This window comes from Vulpes vulpes, chromosome 5, assembly GCF_048418805.1.
Source record: "Vulpes vulpes isolate BD-2025 chromosome 5, VulVul3, whole genome shotgun sequence".
In the NCBI taxonomy this organism is placed as follows: Eukaryota; Metazoa; Chordata; class Mammalia; order Carnivora; family Canidae; genus Vulpes; species Vulpes vulpes.
In genome coordinates this window covers 76,983,054-77,004,327 of record NC_132784.1, presented here as the reverse complement: position 1 = coordinate 77,004,327, position 21,274 = coordinate 76,983,054, and the positions used below count along the sequence as shown (strand labels likewise).

At 34.7% G+C, this 21,274-nt stretch overlaps 1 protein-coding gene and 1 pseudogene across 1 annotated transcript; one reads left to right on the top strand and one right to left on the bottom strand.

Moving 5' to 3' along the window:
- Positions 1 to 8,242: 8,242 nt before the first annotated feature.
- Positions 8,243 to 9,183, bottom strand: LOC112930612 (olfactory receptor 8K3-like; annotated as a pseudogene).
- A 9,167-nt stretch (positions 9,184 to 18,350) lies between these two features.
- Positions 18,351 to 19,283, top strand: LOC112930556 (olfactory receptor 4P4-like). Its single transcript, XM_026012901.1, has one exon. The coding sequence runs from the start codon at positions 18,351 to 18,353 to the stop codon at positions 19,281 to 19,283; it is 933 nt and encodes a 310-aa protein (XP_025868686.1).
- Positions 19,284 to 21,274: the final 1,991 nt, after the last annotated feature.

Here is a 21,274-nt window from a genome sequence, read left to right as displayed (position 1 = left end):
ATAAAGATACAGATATAGACATAAATATGTATATAGGAAAAATTTTAAAAAATCAAAACATTTAAAAATTTGGGTATAATACATAAACTATACTGTGTCATATCTTAAAGTTTTCTATTAGTCATTTGTGTAATTGCAATTACACAGTGACACTTATAAATTGCATTTAATAATATGACTTAATACATATTTCATATATAATAAATTATATTATACAATTATGTAATGATTACAAAAAAATTAAAGCCACGGAGTCCAAAATATACACTACTTCAGCACATAGTCCTATAAAATCTTTTACACCCACAGGTGATATAGACTGAAACAGTTGACACACCTGACAGATATTGCACAAGTGAATTAATAAGAAAACTATCACAGATTGCAGTTGAGAATCACTCATCTTTATTGCATAAATATATAAGGTATATGTAGATATAGATATAGATATAGATAGAGTCTATCTATATAGATATATAGTCTCTGTTAGATATAGATATAGTCTCTGTTATACCTTTATTTATGGCATATATGAGGATCACTTTGGGCCAATAATTTACTTATCTGAATCTCTTTATTCTCACATACAAAACAATACTTCCTTAGATAGGGCGATTAAGAGAGATGAATGAAGGTCAAATGATTCAGCATGCCTGGAAATCATGTAAATAATGGGTTTTTTGTTTTTGTTTTTCGGTTTAATGGTGATAGTAACTTAGCTCAATGCAGATTTATTTACATATTTGTATGTAAATTCTTACGGACTGTGATATAACTTCTTTATTCAGGTTATGATGATGAACAGGTAAGGAATAGGTCAAGCAAGATGGAATGCAACTTAATACAGGTGCTACCCCTGACCCCTTTTCCATAACTAACTTGAACCATCAACGTGCTATTCTTTTAATTATTTATCTTTTAATATTCTTAACTATTTTTTAAAAATACTATAAGTTTATTTGGATATAACTTTTCTTAGAACATTAATCTTCCCCTAGGGGCATTTTCATTATAATTGACATGTACTAACAGTGTATGTGACAAATCTAATACACTTCATCATGCAAAAACCTAGGAGAGAATGAGGAAGTCTGGGCAAATTGGGAGAATGAGGGACACCTGGGTGGCTCCATTGGTTAAGTGTTTGGATCAGAGGGTTCTGAGATCGAGCCCCCCATCCAGCTCCTGGCTTAATGTGGCATCTGGTTGTCCTTTTCCCCCTGCCCCTCCCCTAGCTCCTGCTCTCTCACTCTCTCTCTCTCAAATAAATAAATAAAATCTTTTAAGAAATTGGGAGAATGAGCAGTCACTGGCATTGCTTTCATATGTATATGAATATGAATAATATTCATTTAAAAACTTCCTTTGGATAAAGAGATACTGTACTTTAAAAACCATTTAAAGTCACTATATTAGACAATACCATAGAGGTGAAATAAAATATACTAAAGATGAGATACTCATGGATTCTTGATATTACTTTAAATTCTTCTGTACTTAAGGGCCACAGGAACTTCTCCAAACTATAATATAATACAGAATTCAGATATAGATTATGATCAAATAAAAATATATCTGACTATCCCTAATAATATACAGATTATACCACTAAGAAGTGGATGGCAGATTAAGGCAAGAGAATTATTAAGTTTAAAATATCCAAGCATGAACACTTCCTTAAGAAAAAAAGAAATAGAAGTGATACTGGTTACAATGAAAACTCATGGTTACATTAGGAGATAATAGGGACATTATAATATACTTACATTACATAGTCACAGCAGTCTCTGTGCCACAAAAAATAGAAATATACAATTTAATATATTAAATATAAGAGTGACTACATAAAATTTTCATTTAACTCACTTAAAATACTGCTTCTAATGTTGTGACCTCCTGATTACCTACCCTGCCTTGATGCGTACAACTTTCTTATATTAGAAAGATGGAAAAGTGTATCGGTAGATAGTAATTTTAGAAAAGTATCATCAGGGATGCCTGGGTGGCTCAGCAGTTGAATGTCTGCCTTTAGCTCAGGGTGTGACCCCAGTTAGGGGATCAAGTCCCACACCAGGCTTCCTGTGAGGAGCCTGCTTCTCCCTCTGCCTATGTCTCTGCCTCTCTCTTTGTCTCTCATGAATAAATAAATAAAATATTTTTAAAACTTGTCTTTAGCAAATGCAACAAGAAGTGGTATAAACCTTGTTTTCTGTTTTTTGGGTGTTTTTTTTTTTTTGCAAATATGAAAACCTGCGAAAAATCATACTGATAAGTTCCAATTTTCCTGTTAGATAAGGAAAAGCAAACATCTATTTCTTCTTTTCTCTGAGCTTTAGAGTTCTAGGGAAGAACCAAATTGCTTTTTCACTGTTTAACATCTTTGTTGAAAATCAATTGTAATTTTTTAAAGCTACATTCTTTTAGATAATTATATCTGCTTCTTATCGGATCCTAACTAAAATTGAAGAACATACTGAACATTGTACCATTACCATAAAACTGGGTACTTAAAATTCTGCTAATATCCAAATAATGCTTTTCACATCCTAGTGTGAAGTAGAATTCCCCTTTTGTCTCAACAAGTGATCTGGAAAGAATCATACGTATATTTTTATTTAAATAATCATTAAATCTTAAATTATATTGAGAAGGTCACACAAAAAGAGCATCATGGAACCACTAAATAACTAAGAATTTGGAAGGACATCAAAATGCAAGACTGAATACTGGCCGCTTCTTAATTTTGCCAATTTTTAAAAAATGAATATCTGTTTAGTTATGCTTCATTTGCTCTCAGTTTTGGCCTGCATTGGAGATAAAATTATTTATATGAAATGAATAGCTTGCAAACAATAACATGATGATACTTCAAAGATGTTTTTGAATATTTAGTCTGTCGATCCAGATGAAAATAATAGAAAAAAAAGGATACTGTGAATAGGAAAGGTTAGGTGTCCTATTCCTGCTGAGACATTATGGAGTAATAAAAAGGAACAAAACCAAACACTAAACACAAAAAATACCCCAAAACTAAATCATAAATGGCAACTTTTTGCTAGAGGTTTGCAATTGAATTAAAGCAGAACTTTGCTTATGTCACTTGATCATTGTTGGTGTTGTAACATAAGATCACCCATGAAATATTCTATCATTTTACCTGTAATGAAGCCTGTCTTGACTCCCTCATGTGTTTCTTACATGGCATAGTGAGAACAATTTATGGATTTCTTTTCACCTTTTGAGACTCTCCCTGAGGAGATTCCAAGCAATTTGCTGATTATCCCTAAAGTATTCTGGAGCATAACAAAATGTCTGGAGGTTGTCCTATAATTGTCCAAGAAAATTGCATTTCTGTCTTTTCTTTCATTTTTCTTTTTGACTTCCTGAATTCCTTCCTGACTTCCATCCTTACTCCCCTCCTCTCTTCCTCCTTCCCTTCTTCCTTGCCCCTCTCCCTCCCTCTGTTCTTTCTCCCTCTCTTCCTTACCCCCCTCTCTTCCTTCCTTCCTTCCTTCCTTTTTTCTTATTTTTTTTTTTCTTGGTTAACTTTCCTCTTGTAGCACAAGGGGCTCTTGATTAAAATATCCTATCTATAGGACACTCAACAAGAATCTGCATTTCCAAAGTGGTCTTCTCAAAGGAATGGTGTAGTGTAGAAGTGTTTAAACACTGTCCTATTACAGTATTTTAAACTTTTTAGGGAATTATAACACTACATTATGCAAATTCAAGGTGCTACTTCCTTGATTTGTTGCTCAAATTGTTTTTACTTTTCCTTCAGGGACAGAAGTTAGTTACTATCACTTTTCATTTCGTTCCCCATTATGCTACACTTTAAAATGTGTTTTATCTCTACTAGTTTCTTAAACTTTCATGTAAATTTCAGTATAAAGTTGCCTTTACAAAAATTTGCTGGGTTTGTACTAAATCTATAGATCATTTGGTAAAGAATTGATATGCTGAGTGTATTGAGTCTTTCAATGAACTCAATATGTTTATTAATTTGTTCAGATCCTTTCTGATTTCTTCAATCACTATTTTGTACTTTTCTGCCTACAGATCCTGTACATTATTTGCTTGCTTCTACCTACATATTTCAGTATATGTAGGGGATTATGAATTTTTAAAATTTCATTTCTATATGTATATATAGAATGATATTTGCTTGGTAATCATGTATCATGTCACCTTGCCAAACTCACATTTTTGTTTTACACTTTCGTTTTTCAGATTTGTGGAAATTTTTTATTAGATGACATATCACTTGTGTATAAGAATGGTGGCATTATTTTCTTCCCAAGTTGTACATATCTTATGTCCTTTTCTTGTACTTTCTGGGAAATCCTATTTGGTTGGCTTTGTTTAACTATTGGTGATGTTGCATTTTTAGATTTTTTGTAATGTAATTATAAATTATTTAGTCTTTGTTGTTGTTGTTGTTGTTGTTCTGGAATCCTTTACTCAGCAGAATTATTTTGAGATTATCCCCATTTTGGGATGTACCAATAATTCATTACTTTTCATTGCCAGTGGCATTCACTTCCTTGGATACCCTACAGTCCATTCTCAATTGGATGAATATTTCATTTGTTTCCAGTTTGGGGCCATCACAAATAAAACTTCAATAAAATTGAAGGGGAAGAAAAAAAAATCCATGTTTACTGTCTTAATGTTTCCACTTAGGCCTGCGATTTAAACTGGCACAAGAGATTAACAGGACAAAAGCATATAGATTTTATTTTGTCATTTTTTACACATATGTGGGAGGCCTCCCAAGAACATGGACCCAAAGAATTGGCTAGGCCTAAGTGTTTATATACTAGGTTGAAGAAAGAGTGACAATTGTAGAAAAGTAACTAAAATATTTGGTGAGACTAAACACAGATAAGAGTTATTTTAATAAGCTCTGTTTGTATAGGTTTCTTTTGGCTTAGAGTCTCAAATCTATGGTGCTGAGAATGTTTTTTTTTTTTTTTTCCTTCTGATAAGGAGGGCTTTTTTAAGATGGCAATTTAGCTTTCTTTCTTTTTTTAAAAAAAATATTTTATTTATTTATTTGAGAGAGAGAGAGTACACATAGCAGGGGGAGGGATAGAGGGAGGGGGAGAAGCAGACTCCGCATTGAGCAGGGGGCTTGATCCCAGGACCCTGGGATGAAAATCTGAGCTGAAGGCAGGCACTTAACCAATAGAGCCACCCAGGCACACCGTAATTTCATTTTCTGCCACTGAGCCACCCAAGTGCACCTTATTTTAGTTTTTAATATGGTGATTTTATTTTTAAATGTTAAATCATCTGTATGTTTCTGGGGCAAGCCTAATATGGTGCATCATTGCTTTTACATACTGCTAGATTCCATTTTTTAAATTCTTATTACAGTTTTTGAGTAAGGGCTCATGACTGATATTGCTCTGTTGTTTACTTATGATGCTTTTGCATTTGATATTGGGGGAAGTGCCCCTCAAAAAGTGTTGAGTATTGACTTCAATTAAATTGAATTGAGTATTTAATTCAATATTCTGGAAGAAAATGTATATAACTCATTTTCCCAGGAACTTAGTGGAATTCCTCAGTCAAGACCCCCTAGGCTGGAGTTTTGGATTAGTGAGAGTTATTTATATATATATTGCCATAGTGAGATCCTTTTCATCTGGGATTTTTTAATACAGTATTTCTTAGCATCCATATACATAAAAATATTTAATGCATTCATTCCTAATATCCTAGCCTAAAACATGTATTGTTTATAGATACCTTTAATGTCTCTAATATTTTGTACTTTTTGTTTCTCAATTTTGTTAATCTTTTTAAACTATCACTGCATAGTATATGAAATTTGGAAATTCTTTATAATATCACATAAAAATTTCAGTTATGCACCTATTTTTAATTTTTAAAAACTTTTCCATTTTATGGAAATATATTGAACTTTCTGAAATAAGTTATTGTTGTACTTAATATTGAAATAGAGACTGACTTTTAAAATAAATAAAATACGTTATCACAATTTGCAAATCTCAATATATTTTATTCTCTTTCTGGTTTATCATTTGAGGGACTATGAAAGGTACAACAAGATTTTTTTAACAAGATTTATTTCATTTTATTTATTTATTTTAAAGATTCTATTTATTTATTCATAATATTTACTAATGATAGAGAGAGACAGAGAGAAAGAGAGAGAGAGAGAGGCAGAGACACAGAGAGAACAAGACTCCGTGCCAGGAGCCTGATTCAGGACTCGATCCTGGGACTCCAGGATCATGCTCTGGGCCAAAGACAGGCACTGAACCGCTGGGCCAACCAGGGAACCCTAACAAGATTTATTTTAGAAATGGGATAGTCAGTTATGTTGAGTTATTTTATATTTTTCAAGTCCAGATATTGGAGAGTTTTATTTTCTCCTATTACAAAAGTCATAATTATTCACTGAAGATATTTTGGGGAAGTATATAACCAAAATTATTATTTTAGACATTTTCATAACTTTAGCAGCCACCAAGAACTAGTGTTTGCTCCTAGAAAGCAAATATTTTCTTATATTTATAGTTGCAAAGTTCATAGTACATATTTCTTCTCAATAATTAAAAAATTAATGATATAAACTCTTTAATAAGAATTATCCTTACATAGAAATACACATATGATGGGTTTTTTATTCCAATGAATAAGTTTTATTCAAATTTTACTGACTATACAGAAAATTTTATTCCATGATAGTGGCAGAGAAACAGCCCAGTATCTCTGTGATGTAAATAATAACAAAATATGCTAAAAATAAGCAAAACATTCAAAATTTAGAAGAGTTAGAAGGAAGTTTTCCAGAAGCTTTAACATAATATTCTATAAGTTGTAGCATATTTTACTAAACTTTTACTAGAAATATAGTATAGCTCAAATTACGGGATTACCTCCTTTTGCTTTTTAGCAAAGATTATCAAATCCATGCAGTGAAATAATGTACCCTAATAGAAATCTTTTACATCTTTATATGAACCAATATTGAGGAAAGCCCCCCCCCCAAAAAAAGGCAACCAACCAAATTTAACATAGGATAGACCTCTTTTTCAAAGATAAAAAACCAATTAGAAAACTAATTTTAATGAGTATTCTTATTTTTCAGAAATAAGAAATTGTACCCATCGAATTAGACTAAAACAAGCAGTTAGAAATAAAGACCCCAATAAAACATAAAATCAAAAATAAAATATTGGACGCTTCATTTGGAGACCTCAAGAAATTTATCTTTTTTTCCTCCCAGCTTTATTGAGGTATTAATGACACATAACAAGTATAAAGTGTACAATGTGTTGATTTGATACACTTATGTACTGCAATATGATTACACTTTAGCATTAGCTAATGTCTCCATCATGTTTCATAAGTACCATTTTTTTTGTGATGAGAACATACAAGATTTACTCTCTTAGCAACTTTAAAGTATATAATGGAGTACTGTTAACTATAATCAAGAAAATCTCTCTTAATTTGTATTTCCCCTGGTATAGGGAAATGGACTGATTAAGACAAAAGAGATGTTACACCAATCTTGTAAGTTACTGAATTGCTAAATATGTTGAGTTAATAGGCTTTCTAGGGCTCCTAAATGGAAGCAACTCACTGATGAGAAGAGCCGGACCCTGAGATCCCCCACAGGTTACTAGAGTATTTGAGCAAATTCACATGACAGATGATTTCCAACCATAGTGCTACACTGAGCATCCTTGAAATCACAGTCAGTTTGATTTCAACATATTCCAATAAGAAGAGTACAAAGGCTAAAAGTGAAAAATGAGCTTACAGAAATACTTACACACATGCACAAATACACAAACAGACACTGGGAGATTTAATCTATTAATTGAGAATAACATAAGAATCATTTGAACTCCCCTTTAGTGCCTTCTATTCTTCTTCATGCCCCTTAGTAAGAGTCTTAGTAGTAAGACTCTCCTACTTACTCTTATGGTTTATGGTGTCTTAACCAATTCTACTGTCCTATAAATTGCACCTAATTATTATTATTTTTAAAATATATCTCCTCCCCTCAAAAAAAAAAGAAAATATTTTTCCTGTTTTGTATACTAATGTATTTACAGCACATAGAAGTGTGACTGGCACTTAGATAACCTCTAAGTGTACATTGAACTCACTTGTGTTTGCTATTATTCCTTCTAGAGACATACAGAACACATTTTGAAGCCCATAACCTAATTTTGGGGGATCATATTGCATGTCAACTTTAAGAAAAATTATTGCATAGTTTTTTCCACATTGTTTGCACTGAATATTTTACATCTTTGTTCCTCAAGCTATAGATCAGGGGATTCAGCATGGGGATAACGAGGGTGTAAAATATGGACGCCACTTTATCAGTGTCAAAGGAATGACTGGACTCAGGTTGCACATACATAAATATCAAAGTCCCATAGAACACTGTGGCCACTGTCAGGTGGGACCCACAGGTGGAAAAAGCCTTGAGCCTACCCTCAGCTGAGTTCATCCTGATGATGGCTACTAGGATCAGTAGGTAAGACACAAGAACTACCAGAAGGGATGAAATCAAATCAAAACCAGCTAAGATAAGAATAATCATTTCAGTTTCATGTGAATTTGAGCAGAGCAAAGATAACAAGGGGAGACAGTCACAGTAGAAATGATTGACAACATTGTAGCCACAGAAGAATGAACTAAAAATCTTTATGGTGACTAGAAGAGACACAAATGTGCTGTAGAGATAAGGGATTGCCACCAGCACCTGACACACCCTCTGTGACATGATGACGGGGTAGAGCAGAGGGTTGCAGATGGCCACGTAGTGGTTGTAGGACATAGCTGACAGAATGAAAAGTTCACTGATGATAAACACAAGAAAGAAAGCTAATTGCATAGCACAAAAATAATAGGAGATTGTATTTTGATCCACAATAAAATTTACTAACATTTTGGGTCCCACGGTTGTTGAATAACCAAGGTCAGTAAAAGCCAGGTGTTTGAGGAAGAAGTACATGGGTGTTTGTAGTCTGGCATCCACTTTGGTGAGGATGATCATGCCCAGGTTGCCCACCACAAGATGAAATAGATGATAAAGAAGAGCCCAAATAATGGAGCCTGCAGCTCAGGACGATGTGTGATTCCCATGAGAATGAATTCATTGAGCATGGTCAGATTGTGTTTTTCCATCCAGGTTTATTTAGAAATCTATTCTGGATAGATACATCATCATAATCAATAGATTTCATGCATTAAATCCTGCTCCCTCTGCCCATCCTCCTCACTTTCATACACATTTTCTCTCTCATTTAAGAAAAGGAAAAGAAAGAAAGAAAAAGAAAGAAAGAAAGAAAGAAAGAAAGAAAGAAAGAAAGAAAGAAAGAAAGAAAGTAGGGAGGTTGGGCCAAAACACAAAAATCAGTTGTGTTTTCCTACACCAGCAGAGAATAATTGAAAGAAAAAAAAAAGATGAGAGTATTTACATTTACAATAGCATCAAAAGAAAAAAAAAGTATTGGGATAAATTTAAACAGCAAGGTGAGGGCAGCCCCGGTTGCTCAGCGGTTTAGCACCACCTTTTGGCCCAGGCCCTGATCCTGGAGACCCCGGATGGATTCCCACGTCGTGGTCCCTGAATGGAGCCTGCTTCTCCCTCTGCCTGTGTCTCTGCCTCTCTCTCTCTCTCTCTCTCTGTCTCTAATAAATAAATAAAATCTTTAAAAAAAAGAAGGTGACTTATATGTTGAAAACTGTAAAACATTGCTAGAAGAAATTAAGGAATATTTTAATAAATGAAAAATATAGCCACTTTTGAAGAACTGGAAGATTTGATGCTACTAAGATGGTAAAACTATCCAAGATGATCTACTGACATAGTGCAATCACTATAAAAAATCCAATAGTTTCTTTTTTAAACAGAAATTCACAACCTGATTCTTAATTACATGTAAAATTACAAGGAGCCTCAAGTAACTAAAGTGATCTTGAAAGAGAAACAAAGTTTGATGACTCACACTCCTCAAATTCAAAACACACTACAAAGCTATAGTAATCAAAACTATATGATATGGCATCATGTTAGACACATGGACCAACGGAGTAGAAATTTGAGACCAGAAATAATGCCATAAATCTATGACCTATTAATTTTTAACAAGGATAGCATTTCTATTCAATGAGAAAAGACTTATCCCTTCAACAATAGACGATGTTGGGAAAATTGCATTTCCATTAGGTAAAAGAATGACTTTGGATCCTTGCATCACACCATATACAGTAATGAACACAAAATGAATTAATGACCCAAATACAAATACTAAAACTGAAAATCTTAGAGGAAAACGTGAGGAGGGTAAATTTTCATGATCTTGGATTTGACAATGGATTTTAGAAAAAAAAATAAAGGCACAGCAGCAGAAAAGAAAAAAATAGATAAATTGGGCTCCATCAAAATTAAAAACTGTTGTGTGTTAAAAGATAGTGTCAAGAAAATAAAAAGACAGTCTAAAGAATTGGTGAAAACATTTATGAATTATTTATGATTGATGATCAATATTCGGAAGATGAAAAGAACTCCTATAACACAACAAAAGACAAACAATCCAATAAAAAAAAAATAGGTAAAGGTCTTGAATAGACATTTCTCCAGAGAAGATCTGTAAATGGAAAATAAGTACATGAAATGGTGTTCACCATCATTATTCACTAGAGGGGTACAGATTAAAACCACAATAATAAACCATTTCATACTCACTAAAAAGGCAAGAAAAAGCAGAAAGAGGAGGAGCAAGAAAAAGAACAGGTGTGGTCCAAGATGTCTAGAATTTGGCTGGAACCCTTGTACAGTGCTGGTGGGAATGTAACTGGTGCAGCCACCATACTAGGGTTGGTCGTTTCTCAAAATGCTATAAGTGAAATTGCCATATAGCACTAATAGTTACATACCTAAAATGATTAAAATCAGGGGCTCAAAGAGATGTTTCTATATCAATGTTCATGGTAGCATTATTCACAATAGCCAAAAGGTGATGACAATCCAAGTGTCCATCCACGGACAATGGATAATGAAATGTGCTATATGCATACAATCATACAATGGACTACTATTCTTCCATTAAAAGGCATGAAGTTCTGGCACATGCTGCAACATGGATAAACATTGAAACTATGCTAAGTGAAATAAGCCATTTGCAAGAAGACAAATACTCCATGATTCCAGTTACATGAAATACCTAGATGAGGCAATTTCATTGAGACAAATAGATCAGAGGATACTAGGGGCAGAAGGAAGGGTGATGAGCACATAATTTCTGTTTGAGATGAAAAAGTTTTGCAAATAACCTGCAGGGATCATTGCACAACACTGTAAATGAAATTAATGCCATTGAATTACGCACTGAAATGTGTTGAACTGCCAAATTTCATATGCAAATAAATTTGAGGAATATGGCCCATGGCTCCTGAGGAAAATTACATCAGAGAAGATACAGTTACTGAGAAATCAGTTATAAGACAAAATAAATCACAAAGGGGCACCAGGTCGCTCAGTATATTAAGTGCCTGCCTTCAGCTCAGGTAATGATCTCAGGGTCCTGGGGTTGAGCCCTGAGTGAGGCTCCCTGCTCAGGGAGGAGTTTGCTTCTTCCTCTGCCTGCCGATCCCCCTGCTTGTGTTCTCTCTCTCTCTCTCTCAAATAAATAAATAAATAAATAAACAAATACATAAATAAATAAATACATACATAAATAACATACAATCTTAAAAAAATAAACCACAAAAAAGACTTGAAATACCTTCCATTCCGGGGATGAGGTGTATAAAGGAATTGCTTGGATGAATTTTTGACAGAAAAATCAATAGCCACGGACCTTGAGAAGGAAAGGACAGCAGATTGTGGTAGTTTATTAAAAACTTTTTATTAGGGGTGCCTGGGTGGCTCAGTGGGCTGTTTCTGACTTCAGCTCAGGCTACAATATTAAGGTCCTAAGATCAAGTCCTGAATTAGGCTTCCTACTCAGCAGGGTCTCTGCTTCTCCCTCTCCATTTGCCTATCATACCACTTGTGCTTGCTTGCTCTCTCTCTCTCTCAAGTGAATAAATAAAATCTTTAAAAAATAATAAAAATAAATGGAAGTTCTTAAATTAATTTTCAATTAGCCAAGATATAGTACATCATTAGTGTGAGATATAGAGTTCAGTAATTCATCAATTGCATATAACATTCAGTGCTCATTACATCACATGACCTCCTGAATGCCCATCACCATTACCCCATTCCCTGCCCACCTCCCCTCCAGCAACACTCAGTTTGTTCCCTAGAGTTGAGTCTCATGATTTGTCTCTCTCTGTCTGATTTCTTCTCATTCAGTTTTCGCTTCCTTCCCTATAATCCATTGCACTGAATTGTCTTTCTCTGATTGACTTATTTCACTCAGCCTACCACTCTCCAGTTCCTCCAACCATGTTGATGTTAAATGGTAAGTGTTCATCCTTTCTCATGGCTGAGTAATATTCCATTGTGTATATATAATATATCTTCTTTATCCATTCATCTGTTGATGGGCATCTGGGCTTTTTCCACAGTTTGGCTATTGTGGACATTGCTGCTATAAACATTGGGGTACAAGTGCCCCTTTGGATCACTACATTTGTATCTTTGGTAAATAACTAGTAAAAAGTTTTTACTAGACAATAAGGGATACCTGTTGGAATATTCAGCATCACCACAAACTGCAAATTGAGGCAACAATAATGCTTTATTTTTATCTATAACTCAGTTTTCTCCTCTTTCTAATTTTTTTCTGAAGTGCCCGTTTTATGACCTTTCTTTGAGATCATCATAGTTCCCCTATAACTATTCCCATATTAAATGGAATCTGATCTGATCTTAGTTTCCATATATGTATAGGAAAAAAATCTGACTTGATAGAATCACTTTTAGGACTTGGGATGAAGTTAAAAATTTTTTTTGAAATTAAAAAATATTTCAGCATAACATAGGTCAAATTATCCTAATGGGAATTTCTAAACTCACAGATATTCTGCAATAAATTTCTGCAAGTTAAATATCTCCCAGGTAAAGTTGTTTGGGAATCAGAAAAGAACCATGGGTTGTCTTTGTTTTCATTTTCCCTAGAGAATGTCATAAATGTGCTATTTGGGGAGCAATAAGAAATAGCTGCCAACATAAATGCTGAAGATATCAGCTTACTCCTCTATTGAATATTAAAACACAACTGGGAAGACTCTTAAATTTGCTTTAGCAGAAAACTGGACGCCTTACCTCAGAGAACAGGTAAGTTCTAGCTTTAGGAGTCTTCCCAACCATCCGCAAAGTGAAATTTAATAAGACATATTCACTGACTTTATTCCTTAATTCTAAGTGTGGTAGTTTTGAATCATGGCATATACCCTACTTATAAGACAAATATTTGGTGACTTGGACACACATTAAGTTTTATTTAACCAACTCACAATTAGTCACTGTCCTTAGATCAATAAGAAATATTATTTTAGAATTTATTGTTAAAATATTAATTTAATGATTATTTATGCCTTGGCTAATGTTTATTGGAAAACTTCAGCCATAATTTACATACAAGAGTCTTTTGAAACTATTGCTTCATCTATTTGGTAATACAGAACATATCTTGTGTTTACATATTTTTATACAACCATATATGATAATTTATCCTTTCTGTGTCAATTGCATAAAAGAATTCAAAACATGATAGTGTTCAATTTTTTTTTTAATGACAAGTTCAGGGGAATTAACTTTCATTAATGATTTGTATTTTGTTGAATGATACAGAGAAAATCTGAAAAGGAAAATTCAAGAAATACAGAGTATATCAAGTGACTATTCCTATTTGTTAGTCATCTGACTGTGTCATATTCATAGTTTGCATCTAAACACCACGTATTCTGATTCTGCTAAATCCAGGCTATATGTTAAAATAGGAAATGAATAAAGTTGATCTTAATATGCCTCCAGTGTGGGTGAAAGAGGGAAGAATAAAGCAAGGCTGGGGGGAACCATTAGCGCAGGGGACCATGGGTTTGGGGGAAAGTGCCATGAATGTTAACCTGTAAGACTACACTGGAGAGTGTCATCTCCATAGTAAGCCAATGGACTGAGTAAGGAATGAGAGACCGTTACAGGGATGAGATTTGTGTGCCTACCAAATAATTCTTACTAACATGATACTGGTAGAAATCAAAAAGACCTTTCTAAATGGCTACTTCTGTATCTCTTATCATTCAGAAGTAAATTTGATTACTAACATTCTGTATTTTGTATCTCTCCAATATATAAGACAAAACATGATAATGATAATTGATACATAATTAAAATGAACTTCCATTCCATTTTTTTAAACATTGAAAGTAAACTTTTTCATTAATTGGTAAATACATACTAATTACTTAAAATGATCAAAATATAATGTGTGGCTATAATAAGGAAAGAAATGGAATCAAAAAAATTTTAAAGATTTTATTTATTTATTCATGAGAGGCACAGAGAGAGAGAGAGGCAGAGACACAGGCAGAGGGAGAAGCAGGCTCCATGCAGGGAGCCTGATGCAGGACTTGATCCCCGGTCTCCAGGATCACTCCCTGGGCTGAAGGCAGGCGCGAAAATGCTGAGGCACCCAGGGATCCCCAGGAATTAATATTTTAATACATGCTGGGGCCAGCTGTCATCTAGTTGATTAAATTATGAATGTATTGTCATTTTCATCAAATCCTTCACAATTCATGATTTAATTATCAAATCACAGTCTTACTATGGAAGAACCAGATAGTTATCTTACTATATAAGAACTTCAATGAACAGGTGACTTTAGGTTTTTGCCCATAAAGCACAATGCCTAGCACGTAGTAAGCATGATTCATTCACTCATGTGGCTTTTTCCAAGTTGACAGGAGATGAAATTTATTTTCCTTACCTGATAGATCAAAAAATAAGGTTCAGAGAGTTCACATAATTTGTCCAGAAAGGTATAAATTTTTTTTTCTTTGTGTTGTTTTTACTCTGGGTCCATTTATGTACTGGTACTAACACCTACCAAGATTCCTTTAGAAAGAAAAGCCGAAGCATTTAACAGTCAGACAAAAAAATACAATATGAAACAATGTAGTTCTAAGTAGAAAGGATTTAAAATATTGGAATGTGCTTTGCATTGCATTACCAGCTATAGGAGTCTATGAAATCTCTGTGGAAATAAGAGGAGCTGAACTGACCCTGACAGGATTGAACAGCCTGATTGGGAATTGTAAAGGTCCCATCCTGGTGCTGCAGAGAGCCCTCAGGAGTTCTAGGGAATGATACTTAAGGTTAAGCCTATAGGCACTGCTAGAGATTTCTGCCTACCCAGTACATAAAGGTAAAAGTGTTTAGGGAGTGTAAAGTAGCAGGCTATGAAGGATCCATGGAAAGGGATCCTGCTTTTTTGGGGAGAAAGACCATTTTTTTGAGATTGTGCAATTAACTCAGGTGACCTTAAAAGAGATAAGATAAATAATTACCATGAGGCTGTAGTTGTGAAATTAATCTGGTGTGTTTGGAAGAAAGGCAACCAGCCATCAACAGCCAGAGACTGACTCAAATTTTGGTCAGAATCCCGGATAAGACAGGCCCAGAAGTTGCCTTAAAGATCTAGTTTAATACCCACAGTCCAGGGGCACCTGGGTGGCTCAGTGGTTGAGCATCTACCTTTGGCTCAGGTTATGATCCTGGGATCCTGGGATCAAATCCAGAATCAGGCTCCCAGCAGGGAACCTGTTTCTGCCTTTGTCTCTGCCTCTCTCTGTGTGTCTCTCATGAATAAATAAAGTCTTAAAAAACACACACACACACAGTTCACTTAGAGTTAAACTGAATACATAGAAGGAATGCAGCATATGAAAATCATCCAGTTAAGAAGTAATAAAGTTGGATGAAGGAGATAATGTTTTTTTCAGCCCAGTGTTTTAAGGGATTGCTACTGATACAGTGATACTATTATTTATGCTTTAAAAATATGAAATGAATCTTGTCTTATATAAGAGTCATTCTTTCTTAGCTTTCTATAGAAATACTTGAAAATATGGGAAATAATACTTAATAGTGATTCAAGAACAGAGATTATAGCTTTTGAGTCATGTACAAATAGATTTTGTATTTCTAGAAGTAACTTAAATAATAGGTCTTTTTCACATCCTTTCCCCCCATCTTTCTAACAAAGTAGAGTGGGTGCATTCACATGATCATAGTTTTTAAAAGAATAATATATTTTGTCTGAAATATCTGAGTATTTGCTAAAACAAACTAATCTGTATTTTTTTTTTAAATCTTGCTTATTTTCCTGATCGACCCAAATCATTCCATGTAGTTTCCACTTTAGGTCTGAAAACAGACTCCACAAATTACACTTGCACTGTATTTTTCAAATGCAATTTAATCTGTTCCCAGACAAAAAGTCCCCTGCAGATTAGATCTAGCAGAATTTTACTGCCATTAAGGGAAAAAAACAAGGAAAACTTAAACTAATTGATCAGCTCATGCAGCAAGTCAATCACGAAGTAAAGACAGAATTTTAATTAAAACTTTAACTTGCAGTTCCTTTCCTTAAATCACAGAATAGAATTTTTGGGAGAAGTTATACTAGAGCACTCAATTTTTTTAAGTTATTGGGAATAATTTTAAAAGCCTAAAAGGCAATTATTAATTGAGTGAGATGGATTATTTGCACACTGTCAATATCTCTTCTTCATTTTTTGGCATAAAAGATACAAAATATCAGTTCATGTCATTTGATGTTAACTCTTATACCCTGGGTAGATTTATATGATTGTCTTTTCAAAACCCTACTTTAAAAGACTTATGCACATAAATATGAATGGTAGCTCCACTGAAAGACAAAAGGGGAAGGAAAGTGTTATAGTTTTGAAAATCCATTGTAAATATATTGGATTATGAATAGTTAACATAAGATATTTTAAATACTAAGGCTCAGTGTTCTATGTAGCTGAAGCAGGGAATTGGCAGTATAATAGAGTGGAAAGTTGAAAGCTTCTTTCTCAAAAATTCTTCCCTAGTCTATCGATGACACTTGAAAGTCTACCAGCACAAAGATATTTCTCTGTGCTGAGGTTTAACAGTTATTACTAAAGACATATTAATAGAGCTGGTTGTACATTATTATAGTGACAGGAGTTAAATTCAATGGGAATGAAGGAGAAAAGAAGGAAAGAGATGTTAAGATAGGCAATGTGCTAAGTGAAGGGAGCACACACTTCCAGGATATAGTTAGGAAAAGGTGAACAATTCAAAAAGAAGCCAATTTATGTGAGTTAGTAAGACATTATGGGAGACTCTAAAATCCAAGCTATACTTACCACCATTATCCTCAATGCCTTGATGAGTGTCAAAGACATTTGAGATCATAATGTTTTGAAAAATAGAGATAATCGTACTTCTCTTGCTATCCATTTTTTGACTATGAAATATAATCAATTCTTCATTTGTAAATTAAGCATATTTACAAATTAAGCATAAGGCAAATATAACTGATTATACTTATTTATAAATATTTCATGGTTCTGAGGCAGCACAGGTGGCTCAGCGGTTTAGCACCACCTTCAGCCCAGGTTGTGATCCTGGAGAACCGGGATGGAGTCCCATTTCAGGCTACCTGCATGGATCCTGCTTCTCCCTCTGCCTGTCTCTCTCTCTCTCTCTGTGTGTGTGTGTGTCTCTCATGAATAAATAAATAAAATCTTTAAAAATAAATAAATAAACACATAAATAAACACATAAATAAATAAATAAATAAATATTTCATGGTTCTAAATACATTGGTTGATTTTTCTATTTGTTTCCTTTCCATGTGGGACATATGGCAGGAAATTTCTCACATATAACTTTATCCACTTATTGTACTACATAAATTTTCAGTTTTTTGTGTTTTCTCTCAATGTATTTTCTCAATACTAAAGAATAAGAACAGCAAAGACACATTTTTCCTTATCTAAAAACACCATTTTTGTAATGCTTTTGGGGCATAATATTCGGTCATGTTTTATAGTATATGTTAATAGAATGATTACATAAATATACTGTATTTTACAGTGTTAGTCTTCATTTCAGGCACCCAAGATGTTTATCACTAATTAATATTTTCAGGAAAGGAATAAAAAGATCTGCAGAAAAGCCTTCATCAATTAAATACAAATTTCTGTTTTATTCGACCTTTGGACACTTTTCATTATAATTTGCCCCTTACCAACAAATGATATGTATCTCCATATTTAAATATATATCATAAGAATTCATAATCTATCTAATTTCAGGTAGCCACAAACTGCTCTGGATCATGGAAAATAGGAATAACATCACAGAATTTATTCTTTTAGGACTTTCTCAGAAAAAGGAATTAGAAGTCCTCTGCTTTTTACTGTTCTTACTCTGTTACATTGCAATTTTGATTGGAAACCTGCTTGTCATGATTTCTATCATCTGCAGTCAACTTATTAACCACCCAATGTATTTCTTCTTGAGTTTCCTATCCCTGGCAGACCTTTGTTACACCTCCACTGTGACCCCCAAGTTAATCATTGACTTGCTGTCTGAAAAGAAGGTCATTTCCTACAATGGCTGCATGACACAGCTCTTTACCATGCACTTCTTTGGAGGAATTGAGGTGTTCATCCTCACCGGGATGGCCTATGACCGTTATGTGGCCATCTGCAAACCCCTGCACTACACCCTCATCATGAGCCGGTGGAAATGTGATGCCATTCTTGCAGCTTCCTGTATTGGTGGATTCCTACATTCCTTCGGTCAGTTTCTCCTTGCCATCGTTTTACCCTACTGTGGCCCCAATGAAATAGATCACTTCTTCTGCGATGTGTACCCTTTGCTGAAGCTGGCCTGCAAGGATACAAGCAGAATCGGTCTTCTGGTCGTTGCCAATTCGGGACTGCTGGGTCTGGTGACTTTTGTCGTCTTGCTGGTATCATATGCTGTGATCCTATATACTATCAGGTCCTACTCTGCAGAGAATCGTCACAAAGCTTTTTCCACATGCAGTTCCCACATCACTGTGGTGGTTCTCTTTTTCGCTCCTTTACTCTTTATTTATATTCGACCAGCAACTACATTACCAGAAGACAAAGTGTTTGCTCTTTTTTATACTGTCTTTGCCCCTATGCTCAACCCTCTCATATACACACTAAGAAACATGGAGATGAAGAATGCCATAAGGAAATTTTGGTGCCACGTCATGGGAAGTAAGGACATAAACTGAAAGGCATCCCTCTTTTCCCCACAGAGCTTGTTGAATATATGACTTCTCTACTCTGAAACCTTTAAGATGCATAATGCTTGCCTCTGTGTCTTGTATGTAACATGGGTAGCCCTAAATATGAGCAAAAGATTAAGATTCCCCATATTTACCCAGACTCCTCTCTGCTATACTTTTTCTAGTTTTCTTATTTATATCTCTTCTACCCCATTGATCCCTTGTCTGTGCAACTAACTTAGAATATTTATCAGCAGACAACCCAAGGCACCGTGCCACACAGATTAACAATGCAAGCCCATGTAGCTCATTTTGGGGTATTGGCTACATTCAATAAAGCCAATTCTAGCCACCAAACTGTGGAGGCTGAGAAAATTAAGGCCATTCCACTTTAAGTTCAGGTTATCACAAGTACAGCCATCCCAGGCCCCTGTGAATAAGAGCTGAAATTTACCTTACTTCAGTTACAGGAAGAAAACAGTTTACAGCTTAATGTCCTAGAAAGCCCCTATTAGAATGAGAACAGAGGCCAAGCCAAGGGCAGGAAGCCCCTATTAGAAGAAGAACAGAGCTCAATGCCCTTGAAAGCCCCATATCAAAATGTAAACAGAATTTGAGAAATTCCTCCACCCCTTCTGAAGATCGCCTAGACCAGCCTATAAAAACTAAGCTGAAACCCACCTCAGGGTCCAAGTCCCTGCTCCGCTGTGTCGGGTATACTTGGACCCAAGCTCGAGCTTGTAAATAAACCCTCAAGTGTTTGCATCGGTTTCGGCTCCTTGCTGGTTTCTCGGATTTGCAATCTTGGGCACAACACAAACAATGCTAAAAAAATTCTGAGCTTTTGCCTGCATCTATTAAAGAATATCCTAACAGTTCTAATTTATATGCCATGATATTTCTCAAAAAATTCAGCTTCTACTCTGGTAATTTTTATAGCCAGTGACATTCTGGGCACACATCTCACATGCCCAACACTAGCATATCATCCCAAGCCCCACAACAAAACCTTTACTTTTGCTCCAAGGCACTTATTCTTCCAACTCTGTTCATAATATAAACAAATTGTACCTCTCCAGCTAATTCTAGCACTTTTCCCTGGAAAAGTGAGATATAAGGATGGAAAAAATTAAGGGACACTCACAGTAATTTCACATTCCTGTTATTGGTGAGCTTACATTTTTCTTAGAATGAGCAAGTGGAAAATATCACTTAAACTCAATGGTGCATTTTTTAGCACTGTAGGATTGAAAGGAAGGGTTTGTTTTGTTCGGGGTTTGTTTTGTTTTGTTTTTATGTTTATTTTTTAATAAAAATTTATATTTATTTATTTATTCATAAGAGACACAAAGAGAGAGAGAGAGGCAGAACTATAGGCAGAGGGAGAAGCAGGCTCCTCCAGAGGAGCCTGATGTGGGACTCGATCCCAGGGCCTGGGATCATGCCCTGAGCCAAAGGCTGATGCTCAACCACTGAGCCATGCAGGCGTCCCTTGTTTTTGTTTTTAGTGGTAATTTAAAGTCACCTTGGAGAAATTTAAAATTTGCCCCAAATCAGAAACACCTAGGATTAAAATCAGGCCATTGAATAATTGATTAGAACAGAAGAGAAACTTGAAAATTCCTTGTAAACTCTTTGAACATGAAATGCTTGCAGAAGAATTTGTTTCAAGTTGATACAGGAGACATACTAAATAAAGATGGGTTACTGTTGCTGAGGCTTTCCTAAAATGGGTGGAGAGCGTGAAGAGAAAAATAGCAGTGTTGTGACTCAGTTTTTTGTTTTGTTTTGTTTTGTTTTGTTTTTGTGACTCAGTTTAAAATAGCCAACAAGTGGAAGTGAAAATATCAACTGCAAAAATTCTTGAAAAATACACTGATATACTTTAAATTGTTCTTGGTCTTTCAACAGCTATATCAGAGGCCTCAAGAAAGGCTTAAACAGGTACAAGTCAGAGAACAGCCGCAGAGCAGAAATGTGAAAGATCACTTTCTGCT

What these genes read in the sequence shown, in the direction of transcription:
- LOC112930556 (XM_026012901.1), top strand. Translation starts at nt 18,351, where the DNA reads ATGGAAAATAGGAATAACATCACAGAATTTATTCTTTTAGGACTTTCT.